This window comes from Vigna radiata, unplaced genomic scaffold (genome assembly GCF_000741045.1).
Source record: "Vigna radiata var. radiata cultivar VC1973A unplaced genomic scaffold, Vradiata_ver6 scaffold_129, whole genome shotgun sequence".
In the NCBI taxonomy this organism is placed as follows: Eukaryota; Viridiplantae; Streptophyta; class Magnoliopsida; order Fabales; family Fabaceae; genus Vigna; species Vigna radiata.
The window spans coordinates 386,662-398,068 of record NW_014543107.1 but is presented as its reverse complement, the minus strand read 5'-3'; the positions used below and the strand labels follow the sequence as shown (position 1 = coordinate 398,068).

General features: G+C 37.2%; 1 protein-coding gene across 1 annotated transcript; it reads left to right on the top strand.

Moving 5' to 3' along the window:
• The first annotated feature begins 882 nt into the window (after nt 1-882).
• Nucleotides 883-1,485, top strand: LOC106752935. The gene is made up of 3 exons (XM_014634715.1): nt 883-1,041; nt 1,138-1,280; nt 1,362-1,485. The coding sequence occupies exons 1-3, from the start codon at nt 883-885 to the stop codon at nt 1,483-1,485; spliced, it is 426 nt and encodes a 141-aa protein (XP_014490201.1).
• Nucleotides 1,486-11,407: the final 9,922 nt, after the last annotated feature.

Sequence of the window (11,407 nt, the reverse complement as noted above, 5' to 3'; positions counted from 1 at the left end):
ATGGCTTAGGCACATAAACTCAATTTTTCACCCATTTGGGGGTAGATTTGGAGATGGTGACAACTCTCCTTTTCTCCTTTTTAGGGTTTCTATCTTCATTTTTTCATTCCATTCACCTAGTTTCTCCATGACGATGGGGAACTAAACCTTATTTGTTGTTGGGGAAAGATGTAACCTCTAAACTCTCTTGTATTTGAATCAATTCTTTTTATTGATATATGCTTACTTCATTAATTGTTAGAGTTTTCCTCTTTGCATAATGCATACATCGTTTAACTCATTCAGTGGTATGATCCTTGATTTTGTTGATATGGGGACGTACGGGGAAATCTAGAATTGGGGAAATTCTCCCAAAGGTAGTATTGCCTATACATAGGAATATGTGGTAATATGAGGATTGGTTGCATACACACTCCTGTGCTTCAGAATTAATTATTAGGGATGTTAGGAATCGTATGAACTCGTAGTTAAGGATAGGCTTTCTTACCGGTGACAACAGTATTAAGTGTTTTAGAGAGTGGCATTAACATTAATGAAGAAGAAGAATTCTTATATGCATGAGAGTGATTAGGTGAAATCTAACCTCAATAACATATTCATCTCATATTCTAATCTTCATCCATCCATCCAATTTTGTGTTTAACCTCAATTGATCAAGTTGCATTCATGTTTATTTTTCCTGCACTTTATATTTAAAAATCCCAAAATATTATTTTTATACTCTTGATTGGTTAAGCAAAAGCACAACAGTTTAGTCCCGTGAGTCTCTTGGGAAAATGATACTTGGACTTACCATTTATTATTAGTTTATATGATTTGGTACACTTGCCAGGGAGTTAACATGTATATACTCCTACTTCAGGATTGGTCAAGACATCTACAATGTGTCCTAGATGTTTATTTGTTGTGGAAGGGTGTCAGTTCAAGGTGAACTTGATTTGCTTACCCCTTCGGGGTTTAGATGTGATCCTGGGGATGGATTGGCTATCTGCCAATCGCATTCTCATAGACTGTGGTGAGAAGATTTTGGTGTTTCCTGAGGTAAAAGATTTTGTGTTGATGTCTTAAGGGCAGTTGAATCAAGAGTTGAAAGATGGTTCTTTTTGCTTTCTTGTGTTGACTCACCTGGAAGTGAAGCAACATGATCATAATATAGATCACTCAATTGTGAGTGATTTCTTGGATGTGTTTCTTGAAGAAGTGTCAAGGTTGCCTCCTCAGAGGGAAGTTGAGTTCTCTATTGATCTGGTGTGGGGTGCGGGGCTAGTATCAATAGCTCCGTATTAGATGGCTTCAGCAAAGTTAGTTGAGTTGAAGAAACAAATTGAAGATTTGTAAGAGAAACAGTTTATCTGACCTAGTGTCTCGTCGTGGGGTGCTCTTGTTTTGCTTGTGAAGAAGAAGGATGGAAACTCTAGGTTGTGTGTGGACTACAGGCAGTTGAACAAGTTAACCATGAAGATCAAGTACCCGTTGCCTAGGTGATGAGTCAATATTTTCTTGACTTTATTTGGTTTATTGCACTTAAATAAATCAGGGAATTGTGCTTAATTATCCAGTATTTTCCAGTTTTTCCTAATTATGCTGAATTTGATCGAAAATTCTTATTTTAGTTAATTTGAATTTTCTGAACTGATTAATTGCATTTTTAGTTGCAGGGAAATTTTGGAGATATCTTTTGGAGCATTAGGATGGAGGCATGGTCATTAAAGACTCTACAATTAGGCATTTCATTTTTAATTAAATTGTAACTTAGTTGTCTAGAAACTTTAATTAAGCTTATGTGCAATGGGCTCTTTTAGTGACAAAAATGTAAAGGCCCAATTTTGTGGGACACTTGGCACCACCTAAGGTTTTCTTTTAGGGTGGACCCCACCCCTATTTTGAAGACACGCGGCCTTAGCAAATGAGCCAGCCGTCACACTACAGGCAACATATTTTTCTGCTGGAACGTTTGGAGACTCTCGGCCTTAGCTGAAGGCAGCCGCCACTCTCCACTCAACTTTCACTCGGCTTTTGAACGTTTTCTTTAGGAAGCTTTTCTTTTAACCATGTTTACAGTGTTTGATTTTGGATGAATGAGAAAGAATCACGTTGTTACGAGATGTAGAATTGTTTCCTTTTCTTTTGAAATTAAATAATGATATTTACTCTTGCTGAAAAAAAATGTTGATTTGTATTTTCAATTAGAATGTGCATTTCTTTTGGTGCCAGCCGCCACACAATAACAATCTTTTATCACCTTCATATTTTCCTTTAGGGGAGCTCACATCCAGAGGTGCACGTTGTTATGGTCCTTGAGGATGAAGTTTTAGAAGCACTCATTTCTTTTCATTTAGAAAAGCGTGGATGATGAGTCGATATTTTATTGATTTCACTTAGTTTATTGTATCGAATTTAATCGAGGAATTGTGCTTAATTGTCCGGTATTTTCCCGTTTTTCCTAATTACGCTTAATTCGATCGAAAATTCTAATTTGAATTTTCTGAGCTAATTATTTGCATTATTATTTGCAGGGAAAAATTTGGAGATACAATTTGGGACATTTGGAGGACACCAAATAAATTCAAGACTCTCCATTTAGACATTTTAAATTTTACTTGTATTGTAATTTTAATTGTTTAAACTTTTTAGACAAGCTTGTGCACATTGGGCCAATTTTTGACAAAAACATGATGGGCCCAATAGTAGAAAGACATTTGACCTAGAGTTTCCTTTTATTTTTAGGGTGGACCCTACCCCAATTTAAGGACACATGGCCCATAGGAAATAGCACCAGCCGTCACATTGCAAAGTGACACATTCACTCTCGGCTGAAACACACTTCTTGCTTGCTGGAACGTTGTTTTTTTTCTCTTCGAAACTGTCTCAAGTGCTAGATTATGGATGAATGAGAGCTCCAAGTTTATTTATTTTTGTTGATTTTAATTGTTGTCTTTTCAATTGAAACCCATTGCATCTTATTTTGCATTTTGTGGTGTGGTGTCACGGTCCCAGCTAGATGGAATACTGCTGCAGCACCCATCAAGGAAGCTCACGGTCTTGGCTCATGTAGGGAGGAATTATTGAATTATTAAGCAATTTCTTTCTTCTAAAAAAGGGGCTGGAACGTGTTTTATTAATTGGAGAAAGATGAATGATGCTGACGGTGATGGGAAGTGGTTAAAAGGAATGAGCATTTTCCTTGTCCTTTCTTTTTCTCGGTGTTGGAGAGATGATAGGTGAGAGCAAGGCTGCTGCAACCATTAATTTATCCTTTTGCTTTGATGAAATTAAATAGTAGATTAGGTGGGGATTAGATGATGAGACGTCTTATAGCATAGCAATTCACTTCTTTTATTTTTTTTTAGAATAAAGAGTAGATTAATTGTGAGTTAATGTTTGGAGTACGTTGGTTTAATTTGAGAAACAAAGTGTAATTGCTTGTTTCAAGCATTGGGAGCAGCGGATCTGATTTGGTTGAGGAGAAAGAATCGATCACATTGCAGCAAAGTGAGTAGGTAGAATTAGGTAGCACTTGGTTGTCCTTTGTGATGGAGACTTGTGGAAGCAAATTCAATTTTCTTGGAAGCAAGCATGAATTCAATTATCTAGAAAGTGGGGCTCATGGATCTTTGCAGCAGAGGGGTCTCGGCTGGAGCACCCATTCTTTTGAAATTCTAATTGGAAAAACACATCTCTTGGGGAAAGAATTGGGAGTCACGGCAAAGAGTAAAGTTTTAAAGCAATTTCCATTTTAACTTCTTTTTGGAGGGTGCACACGGTTTTAGCATTATAAGGGAGAGGAATTTATTTTCTTTATCTTAAAAGCAAGGAAAGTCACGTGAAAATGGTAGAAGCATCCTTGTGTTTTCAAATTGTTTTGCTTTAGAATATTTACATTAAATGTTGAGTAGTGTTTATCTTCTTAATTTAGTGTTGTAATATAATGGCTTTAATTGTGCTAGATAATTGTCTATGTAATGTTGGGTTTAGCATTTTATTTTACTTTAATGTTTTCTATCTCATTCGATTGTGCTTAATTTCCATGCATTTTAATTGATTTTAATTCTCGTCTCAAACACCTTCAACCCCCTCCCCCACTTAGTGTTAGACCCGATTCTCGAACCGTAGTTTGGTTCTTGAGAGACGACCTAGGAGTCATTCCCTAGCTATACTGCATTTCTCATATGCAATCAAATTTGTATGGGCCGTGACACCCATCAGTGGACATTCATTGCTGGGAAAGAAGAAAGTTCATTTGTTTCTTTAGAAGTGGTATTTTATCTTTTAGAGCATGCGGTGCATTTAATTTTCTTTGCTTTGCTTTTGGAGAAACAGCTACACGATGATTAATCTTGAGCAGTTACGGCATGGGTTAGAGCACTAAAAAAGGTTTTATTTATCTTCCTGCTTGATCCGAACATTAATGTTCCCTTAACAATCTTCATGGAGAATTACATTCAACATTTCTTACTCAATTTTATTTCACTTTGCTGATTAATCAATTTCGTCATTCAAGTTCATCACGGAAATGTATTTTCTTGTTAATTTATTGCATTCAAGTTCATCATGGAAGTTGGTTTTTGCTGCTGATTTATGTTTTGTAAGTGTTTCTTTATTATCTCGTGTATTTCAATTAGTTCACACACCATGATTTAAGACTATTTAATTTACTGATTTTGTTCACTATGTTGTCTGTTATGTTCGGCTTAATGTTTTCGTTTACTGTGTTATTTGTTCTTTGTTCTGTTTGATTGTGTTAATTTAGTTGAGATGTTAGCTTAGGTTAGTTGGTTGGTCATTAATAAAATTACATTGTCTCCTTGAGATTTATTTGACAGTACTTGTGTTTATTCTGCTCTGCCTGGCATTCTGTAAAATCTGACTATGTTCTTGCAATGGGTATACGCTTAGTTGCTCACTTGGTGATTGCATCTTCGCTTAGTTGATCAATCTGTATAGAACACATTGGATGTAATAAGTGTATTGCGTTTGCTTAGTTCGCGGTTATGATAGCATGATTAACCTTCGCTTAGTTAGTTAGCTATGCTGGATTAGAGGCTAAAGTAGTTTATTCATGAGACTCTTGCACTTTAATTGTCATATTGCTTCTCTGATTTAGCTCAATATTTAATTTGTTATGTGCTTGCGATTGGGTATACGGTTAGTTGCCTAATCGGTGATAACGGTCTAAAAACCGTTATTTTTATACTTAAATTTGATATTAAAACACACCCTTTATGGCTTAGAATGAGCTTTAAATCAAGTAAAACACTTAGTTGTGTCTTGTGAGAGTCAAAAGTTGGTTTTAGAGATATTATGCTTGTTTTACATTGTTTTGCAGGGTTTTAAGGTGAATTGAAGATGGAAGTGATGTAGGGTGGACTTAGCCCTATGAAAGAAGGAGAAAAATGATGAAAAGAAGGGTCAAGTGAGCCGCTGAGCGCTAGAATGGACCGCTGAGCGCTCAGAGCGATTAGAGGGAAACCGCTCAGCGGTTAGTTTTGCCGCTGAGCGGTCAAAGCGGCAAAAGGGAAACCGCTGAGCGGTGAACTTAGGCGCCTTGGCGGTTGTCTGTTTTTATTAGCTAGATTCTGTAATCTTTCTGTTATCTTTTTGGGCTTATATATAGCCCCAATGCGAATCAAAACACATTCTTTTGGCAGAGAGAAACGTCCAAAGCTATTCCACACACCTTAGAGGAGGTTCTTTGGATGCTTAAGCTTCAATCTACCATGTTTAGCGATATCTCTTCCATTCTTTCATTATATTTCATCTAGATTCACCACGATAATGGTGAACTAAACCCTAGGTTGTTGGGGAACAATGTAATATTTTGAAACTCTCATATATCCAAATTCTTATTTATTTTATATGCTTGCATATGCTTGATTTATCAATTGTTAGGTTCTTCACCTTTGCTTAATGCTTTTATAGTTTAACTCATTCGATAAATGTTGTTTGTCTTTATTGATACGAGGACGTACAATAATGTCATCAACTGGTGTTGAATTCCTTGATTAGGTTAATACCGCCTAGGGATAGGGGTAGGACGATCAATTGTATTTTGCTTCCGCTTATCATGCATTATTAATTACTAGGGGAGGCTAGGGATAGCAAGCCGGTAATTAGTAATAGGCTCTTTTCACCAAGGGATTGGGTTAAGGGTAGACTAAGAAAGTTTGCATGACAATATGATAAATAAGCTAAATAAATAAGAAGAGTAGATATACGAGGGTGGATAAGATGAAATTGTAAACCCCAACAACTCCATTCATCCATAGTTTCTTAAAGCCAATTGAATCATTACATTTGCATGTTTACTTTTGTTCTTTGCATACAAACACCAATCTAATTCTTTTCTCAAGTCTTACACGATTAGTTTACATGAAAAGTAAGGCCTAAGAGTCCTTTGGGAAAACAATACTTGGACTTACCCATTTATATTACTTGATAACGATCTAGTACACTTGCCAAGGACTTAACAAGTTTTTGGCGCCGTTGTCGGGGACTCGTGGTTTAACTTATCCAATAGTGTAAACTGATTAAGTTTGACTTGATTGTATATATTTGTTTTTTTTTATTTTTTTCTTTTTTATTTTTTCTTAAAAAAAATGCTACTAGGGTTTATGTTTCTTGTGCATGCAGCAGGAGCTCAGACATACTAGGAGCAAGAAAAATACGCAACCTCTTCTTGAAGGCTTAAGCGAGACAAGGGGGAGAAGGAGAGTTAGACGCCCATCTAGGAAGTTGTTTTCTTCCCCTGAAAGATTACTATCACCTTCACCAGTTAGAAGAACAAAGGAGATGGCTGAACAAACTCTTCCAAGACGCACTCTTGCAGACCAATCAAATGTGGTTGGCCCTTTCCCTTTTAACAGCATAGCCATGCCTACGGATCAAACGACCAACATAGTGATGAATCCAGCACTTATACACCTGGTGCAAAGCAACCAATTTCATGGCCTGTCAAATGAGAACCCCTATGTCCATTTGACAGCGTTTAGTGAAATCTGCAATACAGTGAAGATGACAAGTGTATCAGATGATAGAGTGAGGCTTAGCTTGTTCCCGTTCTCATTGGGAGGCAATGCTAAGACATGGCTTAATTCCTTCCTTGAAGGAACGTTTACTACATGGGAGACTGTGGCTACAAAGTTCATCAACAAATATTTTCAACAGTCTAAAGTTACTCAGGGAAGACTGGAAATGTCATCATAGAGTGAGGCTTAGCTTGTTCCCGTTCTCATTGGGAGGCAATGCTAAGACATGGCATAATTCCTTCCCTGAAGGGACGTTTACTACATGGGAGATTGTGGCTACAAAGTTCATCAACAAATATTTTCAACAGTCTAAAGTTACTCAGGGAAGACTGGAAATGTCATCATTCAAGCAAGGCATGGAAGAAACTCTAAGTCAAGCATGGGAGCGATTCAAAGGCCTACTCAGGAAAACACCAGTTCACGGGTTTGACAAGACAACCATTGTTCTTGCTTACCTTGGTGGACTGAACATGCAGTCTAAGATGATGTTGGATGCCTCAGCTGGAGGTGATATCAAACAGGACTGAGGATGAATCCTATGACTTGATAGAGAGTATGGCAGCTAATGGGCAAGAAGCATAGTGAAAGGGGCACACCAACACAAAAGAGAGGAGTCTTGCACTTACCTACAGATGACGCAACGCTAGCTCAGAATCATCTTTTGACCCAAAAGCTAGATACATTGACAAATATCCTCTCACAACTTCCAAAGGAGATTCGCAATGTCTCCCAAACACAACAGTTATGCGATTTTTGTGGTGGAGACCATATCAATGGTCAATGGCTATACCTGAGGAGATGCAGCAGGAAGCTAATTACATGGGGAATCAATTCCAATACAGACAAGGGAATTTCAACCAAGGCAATCCTAGCCAAGGTTGGAAGAATCATCCGAGTATTGGTCAACAATAGAATAACCCATCAGGACAAACAGGAGGCTTCAGGCAGTAGAAACCTTCAACTATGTTGCAGCAGGTTACACATCTGACAGAGTTTGTCAAAGATATGAATGATAGATTTGATAAATTCTTGAAAGTCTATGAGTCCAATCGCGCAAGTGACCAAGCTACTTTTAGATCACTAGAGATGCAAATTGGACAGTTGTCAAAAAGAGTAGAAACCACTGAAAAGAACCAGTTTAGGGCTAACACTGATGTTAACCCTAAAGAAGAATGCAAAGGTGTGGTGACAAGGAGTAAAAGAAAGGCTGAAGGGGAAGTTATAGATATTGAAAGCAGTGACGAAGAGGAGGAAAGAGAGGTCATTGAGATAAGCAACAACAACTGTGAAGGGGAGGAAGAAGAGGAAGCAAGAGTTAGTCATAACGGGCAAAAAAGAGAAGTTTATAACCAAATAACTATAGTGCCTTCAGTTATTAAACAGATTCCTGCGAGGATGAAATTCTATCTTGGAGATACGATAGATTTAGATGAAGATGATGATGAGCAGCAATTCGATATTCAACCTCCAAAGAAGAATTATCCGCTTAAAGTAAAAGATCTGGGTTGTTTGAATCTTGCATGTATTGGGAATGGTTTTGATGTAGGAGGAGCAATGATAGACTCTGGATCAAGCATTCATATGATGCCCATGCGTTTCTTGAGAAAAATTGGAGGGCTAACATTAAAACCGTCCAATCTCACTGTGACGGTGGCGGATGGTTCCATTAAAAAAACCACTTGGTATGGTGGAAAATGTGGTTGTGCGTGTGGAGCAGTTAGAATTTTTAGTGGACTTTATAGTCATGGGCATGGAAGATGAGGAAAGGATTCCAGTGATTCTTGCAAGACCTTTCATGGCTACTTCGAAGATGTTGATTAGTGTCCATGATAAGAGAATCATGATGAGAGAGAAAGAAAATGTACTCCTGCATATTGGCTCTAAAGGAAGCAATGTTAGAGTGAAAAAAAGAGCCAAACATAGAAAGTCCAAAAAGGAAGCTGCATCAAATGAAGGCACAACAGGTACTGATTTTAACAATTGTAATGTTTTACAGGTACCTGAAGAGGAGGAGGTTGATAGAGGAGAAAAATCGAAAGTGGATTGTTAACAAGATCAAAGAAGATGGCAAGGTGGAGATCAGAAGACCATATACTAAAGCCATTAGAAGAGTGGATAGAAGGCAACTAAAGAGTTGGGTAGATGAAGACCCCAACCGGGATGGAATGACTTGATTATATTTAATCCCACCTTGTATAAAACATTTGTAGTTATAGGTTTATTTGATTTTGAATATGTAATTTATTGGATTTTTGAACACTTTTTGGGTAGCATCTACTAACGAATGCTAAAACTCTTATGTATCCATTGAAGGATACAAGGTAAGTAAACCTACTGAAGGGTGTTGGAAGGATAAGCACTTACTAATGAGTGCTAAACAGGTTTGGGTCAGGCTCGTGACGTTAAACAAGCGCTACCTGCTAGGTAACCCAGTTGATTGTGTTGTTTTTAAATCCTGTGTTAAGTGCATTGCATGTTTAATTGTTTCATCTGAGAGGGGAAAGGCATATAATTGAAAAATTGAAGGTTGAAACTGAGTGCTATAAGGTAAGATTACTCGAAAGAAAGCAAAGAAGAAGAAGTGAAAAATACCGCAGACCGCTGAGCAGTCCATTTTACCACTAAGCGGTTGCGGCGCTGTGGTTCTCGGCTTTTCTTAAAAGCTGAGCGGTTTTTGAAGTTCTTCACTTTGAAACTCTTCTTTGCATTTCGCCTGAGCGGTCTCCCTAAGTCCTAGCACTCTCCTTTCACTTTTAAGAGCTTTTTAGAGAGATTTCCTCACTTTCTCATCACCCACTCACCAGAAATCCAATTTTCCACCATTGTTTTGTCAAAGTTTAGGGTTTTTGGTTGAGGGTTTTGCATTAGAAAGGACATTCATCATCAATTGAACAATTTTTCTGCAAGCATTTGAAGTCTCCACTCAAGTAAGTATGCAAATTCATGTTTAGGGTTTCTATTTTGGGATTTGTTGATGAACATGCTTAGGTGATGAATCGATATTTTATCGACTTCACTTAGTTTATTGTGCTAGAATTAATCAGGGAATTGTGCTTAATTGTCCGGTATTTTCCCGTTTTTCCTAATTATGCTTAATTTGACCGAAAATTCTAATTTTAATTAATTTGAATTTTTTGAGCTAATTATTTGCATTATTATTTTCAGGGAAAATTTTGGACAAACAATTTGGAGCATTGGGAAGGAGGCAAAATAAATTCAAGACTCTCATTTTAGACATTTTAAATTTGAGTTATTTTGTAATTTAGTAGTTAGAATTTTTAGACAAACTTTTTGCATCTTGGGCCAATTTTGGAAATTTTATGATGGACCCAAAATTGTAGGACANTAGACCTAGGGTTCCCTTTTATTTTAGGGTGGACCCCACCCTTACATATGACACTCACGGCCTAGGGAAAAGAAAGGGGCAGCCGTCACTCAATATCACTCTGGGCATATTCATAGGTGGCTGGAACGTATTTTGTGCATTGCAATTTTCTTTGAAAAANATAATTGGCAACCATGTTNGATTATGGATGAAGATAGCAACAGCCGTGACTCAAGACAGCATTCTCGGAGATTGATTTTGGAAGGGAGCATTCTCGGCAATTGGGAAAGAGAAAAAGGAGCTACAGCCTTGGGAGAAAAGAGAGGGCTGAAACGTGGTTTTTGGGCAAAGGAAATTTCTCTTATTCATGTTCATGGTTCTTGACATTGGTTGAACAAAAATAGCATTTCTTTTCTTCTTTCTAATTGGCTACAATGTTTGCTTTTGAGTTTTTCTTATTGAATAAAAATAGGGAACAAGATTAGATGATGATTGATGGAGAGCTTACAGCACATTGATTCATTTTGCCGGCTGCTGCACTTTAAAACATTTCATTAGCTTTGATTAAATGAAAAGTAGGATAGGTTGGAGCCTAGGGGTGATGGGACATTAGCAATTAACTTTTCTTTTAACATGAGGAGTGATTAGGTGGCATTAGGAATAGGAGTACGGTGGTGATGGTTTCAGAGAATTTAATTTTCATTTGAATTCAATTAAGTTTAGGTGTGCATTGCAAAAGGTGTTACGGTCTTAGGAAATGAGTTCACACGGTGCCTTCAATTTTAATTTCATCTTCATTTAGAAAGCAAAAGAGGATTCGGTGATTGATGGAGAAATGATAATTGTGCTGCTGCAATTCCTTTTAGTAGTCACGGCCAGGAGGTTATTTTATAGCATTGCGAATTCAATTTCATTAGTAGATGCATTGGTCATATAAATTGTTAGTAGGAGTTTGTGTTGTTTATTTTTTGTGTTTTAAATTAATTTGCATTGTAGGATTAGTTGTTTTTAATTTCTTTAATTTAGTTTTGCATTTAATTTAATTTAACTGTGTTTA

Bases quoted from the DNA above. Each gene is read 5' to 3' on its own strand.
- LOC106752935 (XM_014634715.1), top strand. From the start codon at position 883: ATGTGTCCTAGATGTTTATTTGTTGTGGAAGGGTGTCAGTTCAAGGTG. The intron at 1,042-1,137 runs GTAAAAGATTTT...CTGGAAGTGAAG, and splicing joins AGATTTTGGTGTTTCCTGAG to CAACATGATCATAATATAGA. The intron at 1,281-1,361 runs GTATTAGATGGC...TATCTGACCTAG, and splicing joins GGGCTAGTATCAATAGCTCC to TGTCTCGTCGTGGGGTGCTC.